The sequence below is a fragment of the Dendropsophus ebraccatus genome, chromosome 8 (assembly GCF_027789765.1).
Source record: "Dendropsophus ebraccatus isolate aDenEbr1 chromosome 8, aDenEbr1.pat, whole genome shotgun sequence".
In the NCBI taxonomy this organism is placed as follows: domain Eukaryota; kingdom Metazoa; phylum Chordata; class Amphibia; order Anura; family Hylidae; genus Dendropsophus; species Dendropsophus ebraccatus.
In genome coordinates this window covers 98,690,604-98,702,885 of record NC_091461.1, presented here as the reverse complement: position 1 = coordinate 98,702,885, position 12,282 = coordinate 98,690,604, and the positions used below count along the sequence as shown (strand labels likewise).

Sequence of the window (12,282 nt, the reverse complement as noted above, 5' to 3'; positions counted from 1 at the left end):
TGGGTTTACACTGCATTTTCACAATGCCTTTTTTAATTTTAATTGAAAAAACAGATGCATTTGTGTGCATCCCATGCGGTTTTCTTTTAGCGTACCAAAAATTTGATGGAGAAATGGAAATGGAATGGAAAAACAGAAGCACACAAATCCATTTTTTGCATAAAACAGTTGAAGAAATGGATTGCAAATATGCAGTGTGAACCCAGCCTAACAAGTAACCAGCGGGGGGCGGGGGGGGGGGGGGGGAATCATCATGGCTGTACCAAACCCCACAAAAAGAATGTGCAAAGCTGGGCAAGACACCAGGGAAGGGGGTACAGGATGGCTATGACATGCGGGGAAAACCGAAGCAAGGGCTGGGTAAGACACCAGAGCAGGGCCTGCAGCGGCAAGCCAGCACCGAAGAGGCATGGGGAGAGGCAAGAGGGACTTGGGTCTTGACGTGTCAGCCCTGCTCAGCCAGTCAATCGGCTGTAGCGGGGTCAAGCCTTGGCCACAGACTGGCTGAGCGAGCCGTACATGCCACAACCTGGGTCCCTGCTCAGATCAGGAGGCGGCCAGGGGAATCGGGAAACGAAGCAGAAGACAGTGGACCCCTACGCTGGAGCCAGGTGCATGTTGTTACGTGCGGCCACCTTCTCCCCGACTCTTTGGGAAAAAGTTGTCAGGGCTGAAGGGGACATGTCAGTAATGTATACTTACCTGTCTCATTCCCCTGCCGCTGTTGGATCGCGCAATCTGCAAATCCATCTGTATTTTGATAAAAAAAACACTGACTTTCCTCTCCCACCAAAAATGGACGCTCAGCATAGAGTCTGTGCTGAGCAGCGGGATGTCATTGTATTTTACAAAAACACTGAAAGCTCTGCAAAGCAGGCAGCACGGCAGCGGCAGGGGGATGGGACAGGTAAGTAAACATTACTGACATGTCCTCTGAAGCCCTGGCAACATGCTTGAGAATCAATTTTTCCCGGACAACCCCTTTAAGGCCCCCATACACTTTCAATAAGTGACAGCTGTCAGTTATCTATCTCTCCTGACCACTGCCCATCCACAGGAACACAGTGCTCTCTATGGGAAGGGGAAAGGTAAGCCAGAGCGGGAGCACTCTCGATGCATCATCTCTCATATCTCCGAGAACAAAAGGGAAAAGGGTCAGCTGTAATTTTCCAATCACGGCCAATATCATCTGTCAGTGGTATTTATAAACAGCCCCACATACCTTAGATGGATGGCCATTAAAAGTCTAAAGTGTATGGGGACCTTCACGAAGCACTGTCTGAGGAGTCTGCTTTCTTATTCAGGTCTCAGGAGTGAAGACAACCGCTACCACGATCCAAGTGTGGACCGCGGTCTGCCAGATGCGGACCCCTGCCATATACTTTGATGCACCTCTTCAAAAGTTGCCCCCATGACCCCTTCCAGATGACAATAGCTGCCTACACTGTCCCAACGCTTTCTTACAGGCTCTCTGCACAGGACATCACAGTGCACCCGTGCTCAGGGCTGGGCCTCATACACAGCACTGCAACTAAGTGGGCTAGGAGCATCAGAACCTGGCGAGTCAGTGACACCACTAGGGCTTCCTTCACAGTCCACTATTTTTACTTTGTGATCCATGAAAAATGGTCCCTAACTGCATCTTTAGTGAGTCCGCTAAGGTTAGATAAATACACACACAGTCAACAATAGAAGGAAAAGAGCAGAATATCAGAAGGAGACAAGTTTCCTAAATGAATTTATATGCAAAAGTATTTAAATCTATGAGCCCTACAAGTCTAACTTTGCTAGCTGAGAAGCAGAGATGAAAATCCCACCCCCCCCCCCCATGGTGATACATTTTTATCAAGGCAAGAAATGACCCCACACAGAGTCTGTTACTCGAGACACTTTCTGGTCACGTCTGCAGTGTATGAACACAGTCTGATCCAGACCCCTCCCCTTTCAGCACACGGCTCCAGCATTACAGCCAGTAGCTACTTACTGAATCCCCGGGGGCTGCGGCCTCACTACTCTGACACCTCCAGGGACCCCTCAGCGCCATGTAGCTCCCCAGAGGCTTGTAGCAGCCCGTCCAAAATGCGAGCATCCTGCGGGCTGTCAGCGGCGACCTCTGCTCCCACAGCCGGTAAGCGTCTTAGCGGCTCAGAGTCTCTCACCTGCTCCGTATTACAGCCAGAAACAAACCATTTGTTCTCATTAATCCGGCTAATTTCCTCCTCAGCCTTGTGTGACCCAAGGAGTCAGCGGCCATGACTACCACACAAGCGTTCATTACTGCACCGCACTACATCCTGAAAGCCAGAGCAGCGTCAACGCCAAGAGTCGCAGTGTCCACCACAACATTAAATACTTCCTACAGATTATCATGTAACGGAGGAGACAATGTGACAGAAGGAACGTGACCAGTGACTGAAGATAATCTCCCAACCACCCCATGGGGCAGAGAATGTGACCCCCAGAGTCCTGGAGCGCCTCACTACAGTCACACAGGTCACAAACACCAGATATGCTGCAATGCAATTGTGATCCTGTATTATACTCCAGAGCTGTACTCACTATTCTGCTGGTGGGCTCACTGTGTACATATATTACATATCCTGTACTGATCCTGAGTTACATCCTGTATTATACTCCAGAGCTGCACTCACTATTCTGCTGGTGGTGTCACGGCGTACATACATCTTTCAATGACTCTCTGGTAGCAACTGGTATATGGATATAAAGTGGTGAAGCTGCACAGTGTGAACAGGCCCTTATACACATACTACATGTTAAACCGACTAAGAACAGACAGAGGGCACACATAAGCCGTAGTGTTGTACTTACAAGCTTCCTCTTCTGGGGAGACTCAGCTCCTTCTGAAATAGAAAGAAAGAAAATTGTGTCAGTTCATTGACAGAAAGCAAAATCAGAACAGAGGGAGGCGCTATCATTATCCTGAGGGGCTGCTGGATGTATAGCACTTAAGTGCCTCAGACCAGGGGGGAGCGCTACTGAGGGGAAAACACTCACAACTATGACAGGAACAAGGAGCAGTAACACCATAAGGCTCCATGTGAGCAGAACAGAACACTTAGAGAAAAATTAGCACAACAGCCACACCCCAGCGCCACACCCCAGCCTCCGCCACCTCTCCCCCAGCGCCACGCCCCAGCCTCCGCCACCTCTCCCCCAGCGCCACGCCCCAGCCTCCGCCACCTCTCCCCCAGCGCCACGCCCCAGCCTCCGCCACCTCTCCCCCAAAGCCACACCGCAGCCTCCGCCACCTCTCCCCCAGCGCCACCACCTCTCCCCCAGCGCCACGTCCCAGCCTCCGCCACCTCTCCCCCAGCGCCACGCCGCAGCCTCCGCCACCTCTCCCCCAGCGCCACGCCGCAGCCTCCGCCAACTGTCCCCCAGAGCCACACCATAGCCTCCGCCAACTGTCCCCCAGAGCCACACCATAGCCTCCGCCAACTGTCCCCCAGAGCCACACCATAGCCTCCGCCAACTGTCCCCCAGAGCCACACCATAGCCTCCGCCAACTGTCCCCCAGAGCCACACCATAGCCTCCGCCAACTGTCCCCCAGAGCCACACCATAGCCTCCGCCAACTGTCCCCCAGAGCCACACCATAGCCTCCGCCAACTGTCCCCCAGAGCCACACCATAGCCTCCGCCAACTGTCCCCCAGAGCCACACCATAGCCTCCGCCAACTGTCCCCCAGAGCCACACCATAGCCTCCGCCAACTGTCCCCCAGAGCCACACCATAGCCTCCGCCAACTGTCCCCCAGAGCCACACCATAGCCTCCGCCAACTGTCCCCCAGAGCCACACCATAGCCTCCGCCAACTGTCCCCCAGAGCCACACCATAGCCTCCGCCAACTGTCCCCCAGAGCCACACCATAGCCTCCGCCAACTGTCCCCCAGAGCCACACCATAGCCTCCGCCAACTGTCCCCCAGAGCCACACCATAGCCTCCGCCAACTGTCCCCCAGAGCCACACCATAGCCTCCGCCAACTGTCCCCCAGAGCCACACCATAGCCTCCGCCAACTGTCCCCCAGAGCCACACCATAGCCTCCGCCAACTGTCCCCCAGAGCCACACCATAGCCTCCGCCAACTGTCCCCCAGAGCCACACCATAGCCTCCGCCAACTGTCCCCCAGAGCCACACCATAGCCTCCGCCAACTGTCCCCCAGAGCCACACCATAGCCTCCGCCAACTGTCCCCCAGAGCCACACCATAGCCTCCGCCAACTGTCCCCCAGAGCCACACCATAGCCTCCGCCAACTGTCCCCCAGAGCCACACCATAGCCTCCGCCAACTGTCCCCCAGAGCCACACCATAGCCTCCGCCAACTGTTCCCCAGAGCCACACCATAGCCTCCGCCAACTGTCCCCCAGAGCCACACCATAGCCTCCGCCAACTGTCCCCCAGAGCCACACCATAGCCTCCGCCAACTGTCCCCCAGAGCCACACCATAGCCTCCGCCAACTGTCCCCCAGAGCCACACCATAGCCTCCGCCAACTGTCCCCCAGAGCCACACCATAGCCTCCGCCAACTGTCCCCCAGAGCCACACCATAGCCTCCGCCAACTGTTCCCCAGAGCCACACCATAGCCTCCGCCACTTCGCCGCCAGAGCCACACTGCAGCCTCAACCACCAACCCATAGAGGCACACTCCAGCCTCCACCACCTCAACTTTTCTTGATTAAATTCACAGAATTCAAGTCCCCAGAAAAGCTGTGCAGAAGGATTTCATCTCTAAAGCTACAGTTTGCTACAAGCTGTCCATGGTGCATCCAAGCAGAGTTGAACCATGTATCTAAGCCAGGTTAGGTACAGGGGGCAGTTGTGGGTCATTACTAGGGTGACATTTCAGCTCTCTGTGCTGGAAGGCAGATATATGCAGCTCTGTGGAAAGTTCTGGTAGAGTTGCTGTGATGTGCTGCAGAGCTGTCATTCCTTGAAGTACAGCTGAACTTTCATTCACTCTCTGCTTTCTAGCGCAGAAACACCACAGGGAGGATCGGCAGTGGCCACCCCAGGCATTGGGAAACCAGTCCACAACGCTGGCACAAATATGGCGCCATCTGTAATGTGACTTGCCTTAAGGCGCAGCTATTAATTCTGTCTCCTTACAACAGATGGTGCGCAAAAAAAAAAAAAAAAGCCAATTACTACAGAGACGTCATCTGCCGCTGATCACCCCACAGCGTAGACACCGGATTCAGAGGGCGAGAAAGGGCACAAGTGGCACCAGCGTCACCCTGAGGATCTGCAGGATGGGTACCTACCGCTCACCAGGGAGATGAATAACCGGACTAGGTGTAGACAATCCTCCGTGAGGATCATTTCTGTAAGGGCCTTATTCTACGGGACAATTATCTACGGGACAATTATCGTTTAGATTAAAGTTAAGTCGCTCGAATCTAAACGATAATTGTTCGGTTGAATAGCAGTTAACGATTAACAACTGAACGAGAAATCGTTGATTGTTTAATAAGACCTGGACCTATTTTTATCGTTATCGAATAAGACATAGTTCGGATGTTCGCAGTAGTGACGAACGCAATAGCGACGACAAGACGACCGCAAGGATGATCATAAGTAATGATTATCGTTCCATGTAAATGGGTGAACAATTTCAGGTCTTTTGCAATAGCGGTCATTTGGATCTTTTATTGTTAACGATTATGCGAACGATAATCGTCCTGTGGAATAGGGCCCTAAGTCTATAAGTGTAGATCAGGGCTTCTCAAAACTTTTTGTTCTTGGGCCTCAGCAGGTGATCAATGTTGATGCTGGGTTCTAATCAACCTACCACTACTACACAGCGTCAGATATTGCCCCACCTGTAGCGAACCAACACTGTACTGCAGCAGTAAATACTTTGCTACCAGTGACAAACCAAAACCTCCTGTGCCTGGATGAAAGTTTCTACTGTGACGACAAGTGAGACGTCTGACACCAGAGAGCAGTAACTGGGAGAGAAGAATGACTTCTCCTAATGTGAGCCAAGCCGAGAGGGTTCAGCCGCTGACTGCGGGGACATCGGGGAGCAGCTGAGAGGTGACGCTGCAGACGCCGGTACCAGGCGCACACATCAGCTGATCATCAATGGAGGATTGTTCTAGAATCAGCTCCAGAACACAGGGACCTGCGAATGAGGGGGCCACAGAAGAGCCAGACCCAGGGGCAAACAAGTGCAGGAACACACACACAAAGCAACCCCATCCTACTGCAAGCTACTGCTCTATGTTATCAGCCAGGGGAGAGACGACTACAAACTGTTGCTCTCTGGTATCAGCCATGTCAGGCTGGGGAGAGGTGACTATAGGACAGGTGACTACAAACTATTGCTCTCTGTTATCAGCCATGTCAGGCTGGGGAGAGGCTGACCCTCTGTCTTACACTGTACCTGTCAGTACAGCTGTACAATGAGACCATAATGCAAGTAACCCCCCCATTCGGGGAGACTCATAATCAGGGTCACAAGAACAGCTAATCCTATTATTCTCAGACACAAGACAGACCGCCAGGGGCCTCAAAGGGCAGAATGCAATATACTAGGGCAGCAGTAGCCTCTCTGTATTATGGGGGTCTCAGAGGACGGAGGAGACACCCTGCAGGACTCAGCATCTGTGAAATGCACCAGCGGAAAACTCAGTTTTTTAAGGAAATTTCTCTTATTAAGCTACATTTAGACGCAGTAGAGCTGACCGTACTACAAGCTGTAATGCTATGTGCTGCACATTAGCATAGTGATCCTCAGGTCCTATTTCTTTGCGGCACGGATCGCGGCTCCGTACACACGTACAAACGTGAACGGGACAATTAAAAAACATTTGTCCTGCGTCCTGTCCACAATTGCGGACAGGACAACGGACGTGTGAATGTAGCCTAAAGTGTAATGGTATATAAAAGGTCAAAAGGCAAACAGAGAGCTAAAGGGCCAGGGCAGTCAGCAGTATAACAGAGCTAAAGGGCCAGGGCAGTCAGCAGTATACAGAGAGCTAAAGGGCCAGGGCAGTCAGCAGTATAACAGAGAGCTAAAGGGCCAGGGCAGTCAGCAGTATAACAGAGAGCTAAAGGGCCAGGGCAGTCAGCAGTATAACAGAGAGCTAAAGGGCCCGGGCAGTCAGCAGTTAACAGAGAGCTAAAGGGCCAGGGCAGTCAGCAGTTAACAGAGAGCTAAAGGGCCAGGGCAGTCAGCAGTATAACAGAGAGCTAAAGGGCCAGGGCAGTCAGCAGTATAACAGAGAGCTAAAGGGCCAGGGCAGTCAGCAGTATAACAGAGAGCTAAAGGGCCAGGGCAGTCAGCAGTATAACAGAGAGCTAAAGGGCCAGGGCAGTCAGCAGTATAACAGAGAGCTAAAGGGCCAGGGCAGTCAGCAGTATAACAGAGAGCTAAAGGGCCCGGGCAGTCAGATGTATAGAGCGCTAAAGGGCCAGGCAGCCAGCAGTATACAGAGATAAAGGCACAAAATAGACAGATCTATGTGGAACGGTAACTTTCTATTACACTTGGAGGGGTATCTTTTAACCAGGGCTGTAATGGTGAGTTTACACAGATAGATTTATCTGACAGATTTTTTCTAACCCAAAGCCAGGAACAGACTATGGGACCAGGTCATAACAGGGAACAGGTCATAAAGGAAAGATTGAGATATCTCCTCTTTCCAAATCCATTCCTGGCTTTGGCTTCCAAAATCTGTCAGATGAATCTCTGTGTAAATGCACCATAAACCGCATCTCCAGCTTAAACTGAGTCATGAATTTTATCAGGGACCAACTTAAACTCTCAATTCCGACTCCTGCTCCTTCATAAATGGCCAGACAGGGTAGTTATTTATCACAGTAGCTCAGCAGCTTCTTCCTAATGTCCTCCATGATCCTGGAGTGTGCACATGCGCAGTGGATGCAGCCAGTCTCCAGTCACCATGTCCTGAAGAACTCAAACAAGACTCAAATGGAGCAGGGGGTCTTTTCCTGCTAAAAATCTATTTTCTAACCAACTATTCACCATACACAAAGAAACACTGCCAGATCCCTGTCATATAGAGGTCAACCATAGTGAGAGAGAGTTTAGACAGTGATATAGGGGTCTGCAATAGGCCCGCATTTATCAGCTCTGACAGCGTGCGAACTCCTGAGTCATGGCAGCTCTATAGGAACTACCCGCTCAGCCAGTCTCTGCACTGTGAGGGCACAGGGATGGGTAAATAGAACTTCATTATGATCCCACCACCCCCTACTCCCCAGAACACCCCTTTAATTTCTACCTCTCTCTCTATAACACAAAGCCTACTGCAGCCATAGCATACATACACACACACACACACACACACACAAAGCTTGCTGCAGCCACAGCATGTGAGCGCACACACAGAGCCTGCTGCAGCCACAGCGCACGCACACACAAACACACACAGCCTGCTGCAGCCACAGCATGTGCACACGCACACACACAGCCTGCTGCAGCCATAGCGTACACACACAATCTTCTCCCAGAGAGAATCCACCACACTGAGGACAGTGGTTACTGCTAGGGCTCGTTCCCACTGAGCAAAAGCAGCTGAATTTCTGCGCTGAATCAGCGCTGAAATTTCAGCCGTTAAAATAGGTGCAGAGCTAATTTCCATTGTGTTGAATGGAAATTCTGCTCTGCAGTTCACACAGTGGAATTTCCGCACTGAACTAATCCGCTTTCCGCCAGAAGAATGAACATGTTCATTCTTCCGCTAGCGGAAGCCTATACAAATCAATGGGGCTCTGATTTTCTGTTTCAGCGCGGATTCAGCGCGGAATACAAGCGTAATACAAGCGGAAATTACTCGCTGAATCAGCGCGGAAATGGGGAAAAGGGGGGGGAGGAGGATTCTAGTATATGTTCTGGTATAGTCTAGTTTACTCACCAAATACTCGCTGAATTTCAGCGCTGAATGCATGCGGATTCAGCGCGGATTCCTCGAGTATTCCGCGCTGAATTTGTCAAGAGCTGATTACGAGCTGAACACTTTCCTAGCAGAATACGCAGGGATTCTGCTTGCATTCTGCTTATATTCTGCTCGGAATTCAGCGTCAGTTGATTTCAGGCTGAAATATTTCCTTGCGTAATCCGCTCCTTTTGCTCTGTGTGAACGTAGCCTACTTAGGTCTTCTCCTCCTTCTCTATATTACACAGGATATCTTCCTATTACACTGCTGCTCATATATAATCATCCAGCATTCAGGAAGAGATTTTAAAATTTTTGAAAAAGGTGAAGCCCAAGTTGGTAAATTTTTGCAGACTCAGTCCTGGTTTTAACACATGCATTCTAGAGATAAGCGAACCTGAGTGTGCAGCATTTTAATAACCGATGCGGCCCTAAGGTCGTCTGGAAAACATGGATACAGCCTGTGGCTAGGGCTGCATCCAACAACATCGATAATCAAATGGCACATGCTAAGATTCAGATGAATCCAAGTGTGCTTAAAGGGGCAAGTCCGGGCAAAATAATTTTAAGATGTTATTGCCAAACAAAAGTTATGAAAATTACTAATAGACACTTATTATTGGAAACATAGCTATAGTGCATTTTCCCTGCACTTACTACAGCATTGCATAACTTTTGTTGGGCAATAATATATCTTAAAATTATTTTGCCCGGACTTCCCCTTTAAGGTTCACTCATCTCTAGTGTACAAGCAAAATATGCACTTTGTTACCAGTTCAGCATGGGCGGGGCATTCTGGTATGGGATGTGGCCTCCTGCAGCCTGTGTGTAACATTGGTACTTCCTCTAAAACTTTTAACAACTTATAAAAGAAATGATGAAAACTCGTGCGGAGCACTGTCATGAGTGGGCAGTGGAGTGCCGCCATATTGGGGGTCATTATGGATCTGCACAGACGTCCTCTGCAGCTTTGAGATATACTACTCGCATTTACATAAAGGTTAAGATGACCTAGATGGTCAGAGGTAGAGCCCACACACAGGGGGGTGTAACATGGCAGGCGGTGCGCAGGTGGAGCAGTGGCGGTGGTGCGCTTCTCCTATCTATTCTCACATCTTCTCTTCCTAGTGACAGATTTTCACACAACGCCCTCAGTTTAGTCAGAGAACAGCCAGTGCAATGCACATAACAAGATGCAGATAAATAAGTATCAGACGAGGATGGAAACCGCCCACCACCCAGGAATAACCGGGAAACGTCACAACATACAGCGAAGCTTCCTCCACTCTTGTACCGCTGATGTTCTAGACTCCATCCAGCTCTCCCAGATACAGCAGTCTGACAAAGAATGAGGCTCCAGGCAGTCTATATACATATGGGGGGTCTCTCTTGTAGGGTCCAAGACGCCCCCTTCACCCCCCAATAATTCAACAGTCACCCCCCAATAACGTGACAAGAGATGAAACGTTCTGGAAACTGTAAAGAGAAAAGCCCAGCAAGTCTCTGGGAACATTTCCAGTGACGGCTGCAGCCGCCAAATAAAGCCTGGGGCCTCATCGACGCGCTTTTGTCTCATTGCAGAATGAACTATTGTGAAAGGCTTTATAGGGGCAGGGTGGCCGCAGGAAACACGCGGCGCTCACATTAATGCCACATGGAGCAGATTGATCCAGTTCACGTGTCGCTAGAAGTTACTGCAATGTCACCAGAACATGGAGCTGAAGCGGCAAATCCTCCTTAGGTGTAGAGAGAAAATCCCCTCCCCAATAACAGCAACTGGGACTGTAGACAACAACTATTACTACTAAGGAGGGTTGTTAAGAGGTGAAAGCGCGGGGAGACCTCCTGAAGATATGGGTGCAGATGATCAGCTGACAGGTCTCTATGGCGTTTACCATTCAAGAACTGTAGTACGATGGAGAAATAGAATATCGCTCCCCACACCCTTACATCGCCACCTCCAGCCTGCTAAATCCCCAATATGCACCCAAGTTATATGGCTACATGCCGTTTACACCACGAGGACACAGCCATCGGTAAAGATTCCCCCAAGCGACCACCTGCCACATATCCTGGGTCTCTCTTTTTCCCATGTGAGGCGATGAGGGTGGCCAAGGGAGCACTTATCAGTCTAGGGCTATTAAATCACAGTCAATATGAGGTATGGCCAGTAGTAACTGTGGGAAATGTACTGCTGGTTTAGCAGGTCCACCACGGTACATCACTGCTCAGATACCAAGTGTACCACCTGACGCTTGCTTCTTGAATCTGCCACACATGACGGCCACTGTGCGATCTTGTGGCTTCTCTAGTCCTGGTACACACTACATGCCACGGCAAACTAACCTCCGGGCACAGCGATTCAGGGCACCATGCTTACACCTGATTGGCGAAGGTCGCTTCCTGCTGTTCAAAGAAGGTCACAGGTTTTCCAAGGGCTGCCGGTGCCACCACATGGAATCATGTTATTGGTCACAAGATTCAGAAGCCAACTATTCCTAATACAGTCACTCACATGCACATCCGTATTACAGAGCCCCACACACTTACATAAACAGCCCTATTAAAGAGACCAACATGTCCCCTACATATAGATCCATATTATGAAGCCCCGCACATCACCTACATACAGCTTCATTATTATAGAGCCCTACACATCACCTACATACAGCTCCATTATTATAGAGCCCTACACATCACCTACATACAGATCTATTATTATACAGCCCGCACATCACCTACATACAAATCTATTATGGAGCCCTACACATCACCTACATACAGATCTATTAGAGCCCGCACATCACCTACATACAGATCCATTATTATAGAGCCCCACACATCACCTACATACAGCTCCATTATTATAGAGCCCCACACATCACCTACATACAGCTCCATTATTATAGAGCCCCACACATCACCTACATACAGCTCCATTATTATAGAGCCCCACACATCACCTAAATACAGCTCCATTATTATAGAGCCCCACACATCACCTACATACAGCTCCATTATTATAGAGCCCCACACATCACCTACATACAGCTCCATTATTATAGAGCCCTACACATCACCTACATACAGATCTATTATTATACAGCCCGCACATCACCTACATACAAATCTATTATGGAGCCCTACACATCACCTACATACAGATCTATTAGAGCCCGCACATCACCTACATTCAGATCTATTATGGAGCCACACATCACCTACATACAGATCTATTATGGAGCCACACATCACCTACATACAGATCTATTATGGAGCCACACATCACCTACATACAGATCTATTATGGAGCCACACATCACCTACATACAGATCTATTATAGAGCCCTGCAAATC

General features: G+C 50.0%; 1 protein-coding gene across 1 annotated transcript in view; it reads right to left on the bottom strand.

The window, feature by feature from the left end:
* Window positions 1-12,282, bottom strand: part of MAST2 (microtubule associated serine/threonine kinase 2) — a 69,327-nt gene that overhangs the window by 41,755 nt on the left and 15,290 nt on the right. The window contains exon 4 of the mRNA XM_069981178.1: window positions 2,830-2,861. Within this exon, the coding sequence (XP_069837279.1) occupies window positions 2,830-2,861 (32 nt within the window). The remainder of the gene's footprint in view (window positions 1-2,829; window positions 2,862-12,282) is intronic.